General features: G+C 45.4%; 1 protein-coding gene across 1 annotated transcript in view; it reads left to right on the top strand.

Moving 5' to 3' along the window:
- Nucleotides 1-15,468, top strand: part of CTC1 (CST telomere replication complex component 1) — a 30,374-nt gene that overhangs the window by 14,159 nt on the left and 747 nt on the right. Inside the window, exons 3-20 of the mRNA XM_019665907.1 lie at nt 3,361-3,595; nt 3,746-3,957; nt 4,251-4,404; nt 8,523-8,795; nt 8,896-9,024; nt 9,605-9,834; nt 9,945-10,122; nt 10,214-10,414; nt 10,909-11,035; nt 11,694-11,808; nt 11,947-12,271; nt 12,359-12,448; nt 12,707-12,900; nt 13,739-13,827; nt 13,923-14,097; nt 14,400-14,477; nt 14,944-15,088; nt 15,181-15,245. Of these exons, the coding sequence (XP_019521452.1) occupies nt 3,361-3,595; nt 3,746-3,957; nt 4,251-4,404; nt 8,523-8,795; nt 8,896-9,024; nt 9,605-9,834; nt 9,945-10,122; nt 10,214-10,414; nt 10,909-11,035; nt 11,694-11,808; nt 11,947-12,271; nt 12,359-12,448; nt 12,707-12,900; nt 13,739-13,827; nt 13,923-14,097; nt 14,400-14,477; nt 14,944-15,088; nt 15,181-15,245 (3,015 nt within the window). The remainder of the gene's footprint in view (nt 1-3,360; nt 3,596-3,745; nt 3,958-4,250; nt 4,405-8,522; nt 8,796-8,895; nt 9,025-9,604; nt 9,835-9,944; nt 10,123-10,213; nt 10,415-10,908; nt 11,036-11,693; nt 11,809-11,946; nt 12,272-12,358; nt 12,449-12,706; nt 12,901-13,738; nt 13,828-13,922; nt 14,098-14,399; nt 14,478-14,943; nt 15,089-15,180; nt 15,246-15,468) is intronic.

The raw sequence follows: 15,468 nt of genomic DNA on the forward strand, positions 1-15,468 counted from the left end.
AATGAAGTGGGCGGGCATCGGGAGGCCACTATGGCACGGGGCAAGCACTATGGGCAGTCTATCTGAAGTGTACCTGGCGTATAAGACAACCCCCCACTTGGAGGCATATTTTTCAGGGCCAAAAAATCGTCTTATACGCCGGCAAATACGGTACCATATATGATCCAGTAATTCCTTTTCTAGGTATTTACCTGAAAACCATGAAAACACTTATATGTAAAGATGTGTGTACCCCTATGTTCATTGCAGCTTTATTTGTAGTAGCCAAGACATGGAAACAATCTAAGTGTCCATTGATGGATGATTGGAGATATGTATATTCATATTCAATAGAATACTACTTGGCCATAAAAAAGATGAAATATTGCCATTTATAACAACATGGATGAATCTTGATATTATGCTAAGTGAAATAAGTCAGCTAGAAAAGGACAAAAACCGTATGATTTCACTCACATGTGGAATATAAAACAAAAAGTAACAAAACAAAAACAAACTCATAGATGCAAACAACAAAATGGTGGTTACTTGGAGGAAACGGTGGGGAGGAGGGCAAAGTGGGTAAAGGAGTCAAATATATGGTAATGGAAGGAAATTAGACTGGGGAGCACACAATAGAGGACAGATATTGAATTATAATCTTGTACACCTGAAAATTATATAATGTTATTAACCAATATTACCCCAAACATTTAATTTTAAAAAAATTAAAATCAACAAGGAAAAATCCTAAAATGGAATACTGAAACAAACGAACCTAACTATATTAAAATGATATTCATCACCACACAGAAGGGGGAAAATTACATTTCAACTATATATCCTTAGAATAAAGACAAAAAGAATAGCAAACCAAATAAATAAATCAGTGGTAACTAAAATTGCTGGTCTGCCAGAATATAAATCAACACACTCCTTCCTTCACTGAGAAAGTCTTGCCTGTGAAAAAGAGTCAGCTGAACTAAACAGTGTACTTTTTGACATTGTGTTTAACCAGGTACTTAATACTCAACTTTTAAAAAACCTTAACATTTTGTCATATTTGCTTCAGTTCTTTTTTATAAAAAGTAAAGCGTTCCAGATTTAGTGAAGTCCCCTAAGAGCTCTGTCCTGATCCAGTTCTCCCCTAACCCCTTCTCCTTAAGTAGTCAATGTACTGAAGGGAAGCACAGGCTCATCGGGTATGCACACCATCAGCTTCATTAGCTGTTTGCACACTGCTCTCCAGTGGAGTTGTACCAAATTGACACACATACCAGCATACATCTGTATCCTGAGCCTTTCTCATATCTGTTTTTCACCTTGAACACAAATTTTTTTTTGTCTATTTGATAGGCATTAAATGATATTTTAATTCCAAAGTTATTTCTGAGGGCCCGCTACCTGGGGTTTTTTTCCTTTTCTCTGTAACTCTTCTCATTTTACTCCATTGACCTGTGTTTTTCCTTTCTTTTCCTACAATTCTTATCCATCTTTATAACTTTTAAGATTGCATTGTTTATTTAGAAGCTTCTGATCAAGATGGAGGAGTAGGTAAATGCAGTGCTTGCCTCCTCTCACGACCACATCAAAGTTACAACCAAACCACAGAACAACCATCATTGAGAATCACCTGAAGTCTAGCAGAACAGAAGTTCTGTAACTGATATACAGAAGCCACTTCAAGACTGACCTTGGAAATTAAAAAAAAGAAAAAAAAATCACATTGTTTATTTAAACATAGAATGAGATCTCATTTGAGAACTGTCCTGCTAGTGTGAGTGAAGCTCTGGGACAGGAGAGCTACTTATCAACTAGTTGTAGTCGAAGGAATTGTGATTTCCGTGAAGTCTCTATTGCAGTGGGGTTAGGGTCTCCCGCTGGTGAGCTAAGTGTATGCCTAGTGGCCTCCGTAATCACAGTCTAATTGAAGGTCCAAATCTCTCAAAATTCTGGCATTACTAGAATAATTGAAAAATGGTAAGTCAGCAATTTTTAGGAAACTTGGAACCTTTTTAAAGTTTCTTGTTCGAGATAGCACAATATGTAGAAGTAAGGAGCTCATAAAGAATAGTGGATGGAAGTAAAATAGAAATTTGACAGACATAAATATTCTTTTTTTTTCATTCTCCTTCATCAAGTGCCTGTTGTGTGCTAGGCACTGTGCTAGGCCTTGAAAGTTGGGGAGCAAGGACAAATGCAAAGGATTCGAGGTTATCACCTTCAGTTTCTGACCCAGACCCTAAAGAACCTGGGAAAAGTCATCCCTATTTTTGCTGTTTTCTGTCCTGAAGGTGTCCTAGGGTAAATAGCCCTCTCTCATTGATTTTTCCGGGGCCTTCAGAGAAGTAGGGAAACAAAAGAACATAGACTTTTGAGTGAAGCACATCTGGCTTTTCCACCAATGTCACTGTGTACCTGAACCTCTCTAGCTTTCCTCATCGGTAGCTTAACGAGGGTTTTTGGTGAAAATACAATACAAATAGTGAGTGTGAACGGACCCAATACAGTATATGCCTGAGGGGCTCAACACCTGCTAGTTTTCTATCTTTGCCTTTTATATGCTCCAGAGCCATGTGGGAAAGAATAAAGCAGATGTGGAACATGGGTAATCTTATAAGTACGAGGAGAAATTGCGATATTTTATAATCTTATCCTGTTTCTTTTCCACTCAAAAAATCATACAAATGCAGAATAATGGCACTCATATTACAAAGATGTGAATCTATTACAACTTTGATAATTTAACTATTATCACATTATCTATGATATACCTCACACTTAATAGTGACTCAGCAGTATTGCAACATTTTGCTTAAGAATGGCTGATCTCATACATCTCTTGAGATTTCAAAACTCTTGATACCAACTCAGTCGTTCTCAGCCTCAGCTTCCAAGCTAGTGTCTAGCGCTGTGACTTTCTAGATTAGGAAGGAAACCTGGATGGGCCCACTGAGGTTGAGCTATTAGACAGATGCCTAGGTGGCCTCATTGGAGTTTTCTGTGGATCTGAGAACTAAGATGCTGTCAAGGGAGCTGTTCGTGGTATCGGTAAAGTGTTCTCCCCACATTTATCTCAGACTGCTCTTGCATTCCTCCTCCATTCCTTCTGAGTCTTGTCTGTGGCACCATTTTGTTCAAGATATTATTCAGCACAGGCTTTCTTCCTACTTTCTCCCTAGGTACTTACTGGTTTTTGAACCCAGATCCCATCCTCATTTTCTTAGGCTCTTCATCCCAGCTTTCCCTCCTTCAATCAGTCAAACTCCTCTCTTAGTCCCCATCCACCTTTCCTTGGGATACTGGGAGATTTGTCAGGACTGAGGGTAACTTCCTAGACTTGATACAGCTTTGCAATACTTTGCTTCCTTCACTCTGCAGCTTTGTCTCAGTACAGAACCTCAGAACCCACCAGCGCCTCTCATGCTGCAGCCACCTGTCCTGGAGCAGCATGGCATACCAGGCTTGGGCCCAAGAGGCTGGACTAAGTGGGACCCTACCCCGGGAGCGGCTATTACTTTTAGGGACACTAACAGACCTATCAGGGGACTTGGAACAAGAGTACAGGGATGGAAGTCTCTCTGTGAGAGATAACACTGGTATCCTGGACTGTGAGGTGAGTAGGAAGGGGGAGGTTAGGTGCCTCAGATCCTTATAAAGAATGGTGTCTAGGCAGAGAGGCAATAAGTCTCTGAGGGAACAAAGGTGGAGGGGGCTGGATGGGATGCTAGAATCCTGATTAACCCTTGCTCTTGGTCTTTTGTAGCTCATAGATCTGGACCTTTCTTGGTTGGGCCATCTCTTCCTATTCCCCAGTTGGAGTTACCTCTCTCCTGCCAAGTGGAACTCCTCAGGGCAAGGGCACTTGGAGCTCTGGAGTGCCCCTGTGCCAGTGTTTCCCTTGACCATCAGTGCTGGCCCCCTCCCCACTATCCCTGTTCTCTACCCAGAAGCTGCGTCCTGCCTACTCAGGCAAAGGTAATTAATTCTTCCCTCTCTAGGGGAGGAGGGAGCACTGTGAAACCAGGAGAATGATGATGGGTCAGGGGAAAAAAGGAGAGAAAGGTACCGAAAGTAATATAGTTGAAATGTCCCAGATCAAAGGGATGATAGAGCCTCTTTTAGAATAATATCTTTCGAGTAGCTATGGAAATATGGAAATTTTACATCACTACTGGATTGTTCTTTACATGGGAGGGGAGGCATTTTTAGGGAAAAAGAAGAGAAATAAAAATGACTTTTTCCTCTCTTCTTTCTACCTTCTTTAATAGGAAGCTCAGAGTTGTGAAGCCAAACCTGGCTGGGAAGCTGGTTCGATTGAGTGCTCTGGTGAAAAGTCAAAAGAAAGCTTATTTTGTCCTGTCTCTTGGTGAATTATCCCCAGCTGACAGCCAAACCAGCAGCTATGTGTCCATCATCGTGCAGGTGAGGATTAGGGTCAATTCAGCGGCATGGAGATGTGGAAGGGGTGTTGGAACTCTGAACGGGAAAGATAACATATTAGGAGGAACCATTTCAGAAAGGAGGACAGCTGGGAAGAGCTGTTTTCTGGAACAGCAATATTGAGGGAAGATTCCAGGTAACATCGTTCCTGTGTATAGGAGGTAGGGAATAGACTCTGCTGCTGTGCAATTCATTAGAGTAGACAACTTTTGTATTGTGTGTGACATTTTGAAAACCTACCAGAATCATTTGGTTTCCCCCTGCATTAGAAGGATGACCAAGAAAATTATCTGAACACAATTAATACATGGAATACATACACTTTTTAAAAAAATTTGATACTTATTGTTCACTCTATCAGCTGGTACAATTTTAATATTTATTTTTACACTAGTTATTATATGACTTACACAGTTACTTGAATAAGGTTCTAAAAGCATTCAAAACAAAGGATGAAAAGGCTCTCTAACATGCGTATCAAAACATTTGGAAACTATGATATTTATGAGCACTATTTGAATTCTTAACTGCCTCTGTGTACCATGAGCTTCAGTAACAGTGATTAAAGTACAAAGGAACAAAAAAATTGCTAAAACTAAAAATTCTTAGAAGCCACCCAAATTTCTGATCTTGCTTTTTCCTCCTGGGTTAAAGAGGAGCTTATATATTTTCTTTACATTAAAATATTTTAAGTCTAGACACCATTCAAAAAGTCTGTGTAGGGCGGGGTTGGCTCATTCGTGTGTTATATGTCCAGGGAGAAATTTCTGAAATGCACTTGAATTTCTGCAAGGTGACCAAAGTAGGGTAAGCCCTTTGGGTAGTTTATAATCTTGTAGATCTTATATGATATTGATTTATGAAATAAGCAGAGAATAATACAAAACAGTATAACAGTATATAAGTTCTAAGATGTATAGTGTAGTTATTATAACTGCCGTAGCAGGTCAGCTAGAGTTTATTATGTGGAGGGAAGCCTTATGGGAAAGTTTAGACTTGATCTGGGTCTTTGAAGGATGGACAGAGTTTAAATCACTAGGAGAGAGGGGAGGATATTCATGACTGGAGCATCACCTGTACCAAGATTCATCCTTTATCGAGTATGTATTATAACGCTAGGCACTTTGGTCATTTCAGAGGCACAAATTTGAAACTCTCAACCAGATAAGTAAGTCAGCTGTTAATATTCAGGATCATAAGTGCTGTGATAGGTACACACACATACACGAGACACTGTAAGGGTGCAGAGGCGGGCTTTGGAATAAGCCTGGGAAGTCAGGGGAGGAGTGATCTTGGTATGTTTATGGGCTGCTGAAGAGACATATTGGAGACAAACTGTCACTGTAGATGACCTCAGTGAGTCTCTTCTATGATACAGTGAGGTCATTTCTTGAAAATGGAGGACTAGACTCAGAAAAGAGGAGTAAAGGTTCAGGGTAACTGCAGACCGGCCGTGTGGCACGTTGGTTAAGTGTTGGCTTGGGACGCCAGCTCTGAGCAGCATGGCCTCGGTTCAGACCCCACATGTGGGCCAGTGACGCTGTGCCCTCTACATCTAAGATCGTGAACAGCAGCTCGACCTGGAGTTGGGCTGCCATGAGTCGCAGGCGACGGTGTAGGCTGCAGTGGGTTGGCAGCGGGCTGCTATAAGGGCTGCTGTAAGCTACCATGAGTGGCCGGCAGCCAGCGGGAGCTGCCGTGAGCCGAGCCGCCGTCCAATGGCCTGCGAGCAACTGCCTCACCCAGGAAGAGCGCAATGATAATACCAACTTGGGCCAGTGAAGCTACACCCTCCACAACTAGACTGAAGAACAAAAGAACAGCAACTTGTCTGTTCCCCTCCCCCAATTCCCTAGTAAAACCTTAAAAAAAAAAAAAAGGTTCAGGGTAACTGCTGTGCTAGGTGTTTGGGGATAAGAGATTGCTGAGCAGTGACAGGGCCAAGCTGGAGAGGGTCAGCATAAGTGTTTGGCACTAGGGTGGCATGAGTCTGTCTAACTTAAGTAGGTTTTTTGCCTTAGAAAAGGAGTTGAGGAAATACCGTATTTCTCCATGTATAAGATGCACCTTAATTTGGGGCCCAAAATTTGAAAAAAAATGTATTACATAAAGTTATTGAACTCAAGTTTTATTCATCATAAAATTCATACAACTCATCACTGTCAAATAATCTACAACCCCTGTATAAGACGCACCCAGTTTTTAGACCCCAAATTTTTTGAAAAAGGATATGTCTTATACATGGGGAAATACGGTAACTATGGTGATGCAGTATTGGAACAGAGGAAGGTAAGGACCTCACTCAGTGTCTGAATAAAGGAGAAAGGGCTGTGATAGGAGGTCCTAGTGAGAGGTTAGAGGAAGTCTAATGAGCATAGGGAGAGCTGGGAGGAGCAGAATCACCAGTATTCATTTATTTGTTGGTTTGTTCAGTCAAACCATTATTAACTACTTGTTTTGCACAAGCAGTAAGCTTAAGTGAGGTCTTAGCAATATCTTATGATGAGTTGTGACATCCAAGGTCTGATTGATGGTACTCAACTGGTTTTAGAGTAGAAATGGAGATGTGTGAAGTTGAGCACAGGAGACTAAAGTTCAAGTGTCGACCATCAGTGTGTTTTGAAACCCCTAAGAAAGGCAGCAGTACTGTTATGCCTATGGGACGAGCATGCCTAGAAGATTGTTATATTTACAAATAGTCCCTTTTTGCCTTGTGCTTCAATTTCTTCAACAGCCACCCTTATCCAGTCCATATGATGCCCTGCTGTCAGATGTTTCTTTTTTTTTTTTTTTAAGATTTTTATTGGGGAATTGGGGGGATGGGAACAGTGCTGGGGAATTGGGGGAAGGGGAACAGACAAGTTGCTTTCCTTTCGTTCTTCAGTCTAGTTGTGGAGGACGTTGCTTCACTGGCCCAAGTTGGCACCATCATTGCGCTCTTCCCGGGCAAGGCACATCAGTCGCCGGCTTCTGGACGGCTGCTCACTGTGGCTGCTGGCCGCTCACGCTGACTGCTGGCTACACACAGTAGCCCATGGCAACCCACTGCCACAGGGGCTGCAGCCTACACCATCGCCGGCAACTCACTGCAGCCGGCGACTCACTGCAGCCCAGCTCCAGATTGAGCTGTTGTTCAGCATCTTAGCTGTGGAGGGCAGTGTCACTGGCCCTCATATGTGGGATCCGAACCGGGGCCCTCTGGCATCCCAAGCCAGTTCTTAACCATCAGCCGACCGGATGTTTATTTTTATTTTCCTACTTTTATATTTTTCATTTTCCTATAAAATAAAGTATTCAGCATGTTAGTTCTGGTTTTTTTGCCCTCAACTTGGCTCTCCCGTCTTGTCTCCTACAACTTTCAAGAATTCCTTCGTCTCCATCCTGGCCAGTGTTTTCACTGCCTTGCTTGTTCTGAGTTCCAGACATTTCTATGTTGTTGCCTCCTGCTTGAATCGCCCTTCTCTCTCTCCACTTTGACAAACCAGAGATGTCCTTCAGGACCCTGTTCAAGTTCCGCTTCTTTCACTTGGCCTGCCTGATCATTCCAACCCATCCTGACCTTTTTAGTCTTTCTCTGAAACCTTAGCAAATGTGTATTCTTTTTGCCACTTGGTCATACATGGCTCCATATTATTACTTGGGTTGGTGTCTGTGTTCCCCAGTGGTTTGAAATAGGTTGGAGAAAAGGGAACAGTCTATTACATTTCCTTAACATCTGTTCCAATACTGGATATATACCTACCTAGTGCATATTGATTAAATAAATGAAAATTGTTTGTATGTTATGGGGTAGGATAGGGGAAATGCAAAAGGGACATAATTTTCTGAGTGGAATATTGTTATATTTTAGAGGAAGTTTTAGGGATGGCTTGTATCTTGGGGGAGGGATTGGGAAACATTTGGCATCTCCTGTGAGAGAGGAGAGATCCTGAAAATTCTATGGCTTAAGATTTAATTGGTAAACAAGGAAGATGAAGAGGCAAGGAAAGCTCATAAGGAGCAGGTCTTTGAGGTCAAATCATGATGGAAAGGGACTCTGGCAGAGGGACACCATTGTGAAAAGTGTCTCGTGCCATGTTGGCTGCCTCTGCATAAGCCAGGTCCCTGCCCAACTGGTGTGGCACCGAGCCCTTCGGCCTGGTAGAGCCTATGTGCTGACAGAGCTGCGAGTATCCAAGATCCAAGGTCACCGTTACCATGTTTGGAGGACCAGTCCCTCCTCTCATCTGTTGCCGCTGAAACCAGAATGTGTACGAGAGCTAGAACTGGAGCTGGATGGACCCCTCTTGGAGGCTGACCCCAGGCCCAGCAACTCCCAAGAGAGGGAAGAGCAAGAAGGTCTTGTCCAGAACTCCATACTCTTATCATATACAGTAAGTATAAGAGAGCGATCCTAGAGCTCGAGGGGCAGGAAATGTGGGTCTCCAAAGAGGAAGGAAATAGGGATCAACTGGCCCTTTGACCTCTTTGCAGGGAACGGTCACAGGCGTTCTGAATCAGCCTGCTGGACTCTATGAGCTGGATGGGCAGCTGGGGCTCTGCCTTGCTTACCGGGAATTCCATGGCCTCAGGCGGGTAGTGCGACCAGGAGTCTGTCTGGAGGTATGTGAGGGATTAGGGCTGGTGATAAAAAGAGGCTTCTCTTACCTTTATGGGCTGGTCTTTCTATGCAGCAGGGTGGGAACCTTTATAGCAAAAATATAAAAATAATTAGTGTGTTTTGGGGTGGGGATGGGGGGGGGGACATGTGTGTATGTTAAGCATGATTTGGATGAGAGCTCCGATCAGAAATTATTAGAGTCTGAGACACAGAGAGGAGGGGTTGGGACCAAAGCATCTCCTTCACAGAAGAGCCTTCTAACTGCTATCTGGAGGAGGAGATGGTAGAGCTGAAGCCCAGGTGTAGGGAGGGCCAGCCTGATGAGTAGGTAAGCCACACCATCCAGGAGCCCTCTGGCCCACAGAAAGACTGAATGGAGCTTGTGAGGGATGAAGGCTTACCCCAGAGGCAGTGGGCTGTAATGGAAGGTGAGGAGGCAAGGCATGAGGCTGAAGGGAAATCACCTGTGTAGGAGAAATTGGGTCTTCTGGAACCCAGGCAGTGGAAAACTGCAGTTAGCTCTGCCTGGAGTCATTGAGTTGGCTTCACCTCTGCTTTTTCACCTTTTCTGCTTTCCCCCAGATCCAGGATGTTCACCTCCTCCAGTCGGTGGGTGGGTGGGCCCGAAGGCCAGTGCTAGCCCCTTGTCTCCGTGGTGCCATTTTGCTTCGGAGCTTTTCTCCCCGGAAGCCCGAGACTCAGTCTTCCTCCCAAGCCCAGTCTTCCCTGTATGAGCACCTGGTATGGGAACGCCAATTAGGACTTCCCCTCTACCTGTGGGCTACCAAGGCCCTGGAGGAGCTGGCCAGCAAGTGAGGAGGATGAGGGTCTGGGCTGGGGCGGCAGTGGAAGTAAGGGAAGCAGGATGCTAGAAGAGGCAGGGTCTTTGGGAGAAGTGACTCAGCGTCTTTCTCTGGCCAAGGCTCTGTCCTCATGTGCTGAGACACCACCAGTTGCTGCAGCACTCCTCTCCTGGGCACCCCAGCCTGGGACTACAAGTCCTGGCTCCTATCCTGGATGTCCTAGCTCCACCCTGCATCCCCAGTCGGAATGTACACAAGGAGATCCTCGAAAAGCCGCATCTCTGTCCACTCCAGAAGGTATAAGGATGTGGGAATAAGAGGGTTACAGAGCTAATGTACAGGGGGACACACGGGATACACAGTCTGATTTTTCTTTTCTCCCTGACAGTACACTCGGCTGCAGACTCCCTGTTCCTTCCCCACTCTGGCCACTCTGAAAGAGGAAGGGCGGAGCAGGGCCTGGGACTCCTTTGACTCTAAGACCCTTCTGCCCCTCGCAGAGGCTTCTCACCTGACCAGTTACCAACTCAATCAGCGTCTGACCTGGTCCTGGCTCTGTCTGCTGCCCTCCACTTTCCATCCAGCCCAGGTAAGTGGAGCTCCAGCAGGGTTCAGGGTACTTCCTCTTTTTGCCACCCTCAGTACCACTACCATAGTCATTTTTTGTCATTTTGACTGACTGGCCTTCTAACTAGACTGCTCCATCTCTTCTTGGTCCCCTCCCTACAGCAACTGGAAAGAGTGAAGTAAAATGTGACTTGGATTACGAACCTCTCTTGCTTTAAATCCTTTTCTTGTTTCTCCCAGTGTATATAAAATAAAACCCAACCTTCTATGTCCGACGAAGTCCTGCTTGTTCTCCTAGCTCTAACCTCAATTTGAACCTTTCTCTCCTGCTACCAAATGTGTGAATGTGTGTTTTTTTCACACCTGTCTTCCCCACTTGGATATAAGTTCTTTGAGATTAGAGACCATGTCTTTTTGTTCACTTTGTAGCTAACATTTAACATATGCCAGGCACATAGTAGATGCTCAATATTTGCTTAATAAATACTTGATACCTTGGCTTTCATCTCCCTGCAGGTTTTGCTTGGGATTCTGGTGGCTTCATCTCGTACAGGTTGTCTGCAACTTCGGGACAAAAGTGATTCCCTCCCCTGCCTCCTCATGAACAAGCACTCGGAGCCCCTCACTGACTCCCGGCTCATAGGTTTGGAGTTCAGAGGTGGAGAGAAGGTGGTGGAGGAATAGAAGGTCTCGGAATGGGGGGGTTTGGGAAAAGCACCTACTGGGATTTTCTGGAGATGCTGAAGTGATACGTGTTCATCAAGTTTTGGGAGAAGTTTAGGAGGCTGGTATTGGGCAGGTAGAGAAAAGGGGCAAGGGGTCCCCTGGCCAGAACTCCAATTCCCAGCATTCATTTCTCCCTCCAGAGAGCCTAATATGCACACCAGGATGACAGCTCCCATTTTCTACATTATTAGTTTGAAAAAGCCGAGGGCTCCCACCTAGGACAGAGCTGGCTATTCTTGCTGTCCCACAAGGAGGCACTGATGAACTTTTGTGTCCCTCCAGTCTTGTTTGGACTTACTGAGATTTGTAGAAATCATAGAAAGCAAAGTTTCCTTAGATCTAGGAACAGGTGTTTTAGAGATTTGTGAGAAAATAGAATCGAGGCCTTTTAGCTTAGAAGGTTAGGGGTGGGATTGGACATGGGGATGGAATGGTTTCTCCCTTGAGGTGTCATCCCTCTAAGGTGGAGATCAGGTCAGGCTTGGGTTGGGCAGCAAGACTTGCAGAGTGGTCTGCTTCACTTCCTGTTCTACAATTCTTTCCTTTTGCCAAAATAGAAAATTTCCTTCCTCTAGGTTGCTTGGTACGGGCAGAGAGGTTTCAGTTGGTCATAGAGAGGAATATCAGAAGCAACTTTCCTTCCTGGAAGGAGCTGAGCATGACAGGCTTCATCCAGAAGAAGCAGGCCAGGTTGGCCTTGGGGTAGTGGCTGTACTCCTGAGTCTTGGAGGGGAAGGGGAAGGGCCTGGTGCAGGTGTTGGAATGCTGGGACTCACAACACCCAATGCCTACATCACTAAGAAACCTATTCCTTGTCTCTCCCAACAGAGTCTATGTCCAGTTGTTTCTGGCCGATGCCCTGATCCTGCCTGTGCCCAGACCGTCCCTTCACTCAGCCACCTCAACACCTCGGCAGACGGAGCCCACCCTCTCTGAGGGTCCCCACATAGGACAGAGCCGGCTGTTCTTGCTGTCCCACAAGGAGGCACTGATGAAGAGGAACTTGTGTGTCCCTCCAGGAGCCAGTCCACAGGGTCCCAAGCCCACTCTCAGTTTCCACGTATCAGGAACCTGGCTTGGGAACACCCAGAGGAAGGAGGGAACTGGATGGAGCGCACCCGAGTTCAAGAGAGATGAGCACAAGGATCACAAGGTAAGCTGGGACTGTAGGGTCCTCGGGCTTGACCTGTCCCCCTAGCTCCTGTCTGGAACCCCAGCACCCTTCTCTCCTTCCTCACAGGTTCTCCTCATCTTTCTTGGCTCCTCAGTCCGCTGGTTCGAGTTCTTGCACCCCGGGCACGTGTACCGACTTGTGGCTCCAGGCCCTCCTGTGAGTGCCCTACTTCATCACGTCCTTCCCTAGAGAGCTTTTCTTTGGCTTGGGGTCTGGAGAGGAAGTGCCAGTGCCTGGTCACTCCAGGTCTCCTAGCAGAAGGGTGGCTCTAGATCAAATAGAAGGCCTCTCTATGTCTGGATCACTTCCTTCACCAGCCTCCAGAGAGAAAACAAAATTGGGTGATAGTATTTTGTGAACCTCCCTCTGGACCAAGATACACTGAGAGACCATCATCTTCCCATTTCCTGGCAGACACCAATGTTATTTGAGGAGGATGGTTCATCCTGCGTGTCGCAGCATCCTCTGGAGTTGGCTGGCTGTACATCCTGCCTCACTGTCCAGGATGAGTGGACCCTGGAACTTGAGAGCTCCCAGGACATCCCAGATGTGCTGGGTATCAGCAAGGCACTGCCTGAATCCTCGCTAACCGACCTGCTCAGTAGCAAGTAAATGTCCTCCAGCTTCTCCAGCTCTTCCGCTGCCATAGTTGGGTTTGCAAATCGTCCTTTCTCTGCTACAGCGTGTTTCTTTAATGTGATTTAGCTCCTAGAGGAAAGATGTCAGTATAAGATGGAAATTGTGTTTCATACCTGATTTTTGCCCCCAGCATGTTACTGTTTTGAAATGATCATGAGAAGGCTTTCTCACAATTCAGGTAAAGCCTTAGCAATAAAAGAAAATATAAGAAACATAAAAGAAAAAAATGTAAGGACAAAAGCTAAATATCTATAGGGTAGGGCCTTCCTTTAATACAAGAAGTGGCTGGCTTATGGCTTCAGGAACAACTATACTTTCCTCATGTAAGCTTTTTGGGGGTAGCTGCACATGCAAATGAAGAAGCTACAGAGATCTTTCCCTCTGTGTTAAACAAACAAACCCTACTGGATTGTATGTGTAATTTTTACGAAACTGGTCTATACTAGAAATGAATGTTTTCAAGGATCTATGATTGGAAGGAGGGGGCATGAACCCCCGCATATAAAGCCACAAATGGTGGACTGTCTGAGATTCTAGGTCTAAATGCAAGTGGAGATTTAACTCTGCTGTTGTGCTTCTTGCTAAGGCCTCTGGTTACAACATATAGGTTTTGAGTGATCTGCCACAACCCTATTTTTCCTAAGTCCTATAACTTTTAGTGTGCAATTTGACACAGCATGATATTTTTCAGGACCTTCTAGATGATGGTCTAATGATACTTTAGCTCCTCTTTCTGTCCTTGGACCTGACTCTCCGTTCTCTGTTTTCTTATGCCTCCATTCTCATTGTATTTCTCTGACCCTTCAGCTTCACCGATTCCTTGGTGTCTTTCTCAGCTGAGATTCTGTCACGGACACTGTGTGAGCCATTTGCGGCCCTTATCTGGACAAAACCTGGTAATGACACCTCCTTTGAGGGAAGGTATGAAATAGAGTCGTGGGACCTTGTGGTCCAGATGGATACCACTGACCCCTGCCCTTTCCTTCTGTAGGAAGCATTGGGGCCAGGAGAAGGTGTGTGAAGCTAACCGTAGCTCTGGAGACTGCTGACTGTGAATTCCCCCCTCACTTGGACATATATATTGAAGGCCCACACTTGCCTCCGCCTCTAGGACTCCTTCCAGGAGCCCGAGTCTACTTTAACCAGCTGGAGAAAAGAGTTTCCAGGTGAAGATCTATGTAGCTGGCCCTCCCTCCTGTCCCTAATGATGTGGTTCTCTTGAATGGTCACCCCTGTCTAACCATATGCTACCATCATACCTTCTTTTTGATACTTTGTTCAATATGTTACTCTGGAATTTATGTCCTCTACCCTCATGAGATGTTCCAGACTAGTCCTTCTCTTTCTTCCCTCTGCTTTGGTAGAGCCTGGTGTATTTAGGGCGCATCCCTCGGGAGTGGCCAAGCCTGTGATATAGTCCCAGTTCCAGCCTCAAATTGACTTCTTTCTCCTCCTCTTCCACTTGCAGATCCCACAATGTTTACTGTTGTTTCCGGTCATCTACTTATGTGCATGTCCTGAGTTTTCCCCCAGAGACCACAATCAGGTCAGTGCCCCAGGCCATAGATCCCCAAATTTCACAGCCTCACATCTGCATCCCACGCATATTCCTGGCCCTGCAATTTTTGCCTTACGTACGGTCTTCTCCAATCCTAGCAGAATGTGTTGAGTCAGAACAATTTCCTCTGCCCCAAATAAAAATGCTCAATACCTGTCATTTTATCCAGCAAGATTTATTGTCCTGGGCTCTTAAGGGCTTTTCAATCTACAATGCAGATATCTTTTTTTGGCTAACATCTTGGTTGTTCAATCCTGAAAAATAATTGATGACAATTGGAGATCAGGAATCAAAATGGGGACAGAGGAGCTTCCAGGAGAACATGGAAGCCCCTATTATTCCCATCCCTATGCCTGCTGAGCCCTTCCAAACACACCCTGCCTTCAGAACCCCTTTGGCTATTTTTTGACACGCATTTCTCCCTCTCACTTTCTCTCTCTCTCCCTCTCTTCAGGGCTCCCCTGCCCCACATCTACCTGGCTAGACTGCTACAAGGTGGCCAGGCCCCGTTCCGGGCCACTGCGTCTTGCCATATTGTTTCCGTCTTCAGTCTTCAGCTCCTCTGGGTGTGTGCTCACTGTACCAGCCTCTGCCCCCAGGTTTGTGAGGGAAGGGGCTATGCTGGGTGCCAGGTGCCAGAGGTGATGTGATGGTACCAAGAGGATGTTTCCAACCATTTTCTTCATCCCAGGGAAGGTGTACTCTTCAGGGCTCCACTTGCCCCACTCAAACATCTGTAAGCCAGGCCAACATCAGGTAAGAGCAGAAGGTGGGCACCCATCGCACTATTTACTTCCCTATTATACAGCTTCGCCTGTGTGCTCTCCCTGTGTTAGCATAATTCTTGGCTTGTGGGAATTGCTTGATGAATAATTTTGAATGGATGATGAGGGTAAACGCGTTAAAGATGAAAGAGAGGAGATGAAGACATGTTGGATTCAGGTGACTGGTCACCTGGGTTTGCTATGGGAGTTTCTGT

Source organism: Hipposideros armiger, unplaced genomic scaffold (assembly GCF_001890085.2).
Source record: "Hipposideros armiger isolate ML-2016 unplaced genomic scaffold, ASM189008v1 scaffold_457, whole genome shotgun sequence".
NCBI classification, from domain to species: Eukaryota; Metazoa; Chordata; class Mammalia; order Chiroptera; family Hipposideridae; genus Hipposideros; species Hipposideros armiger.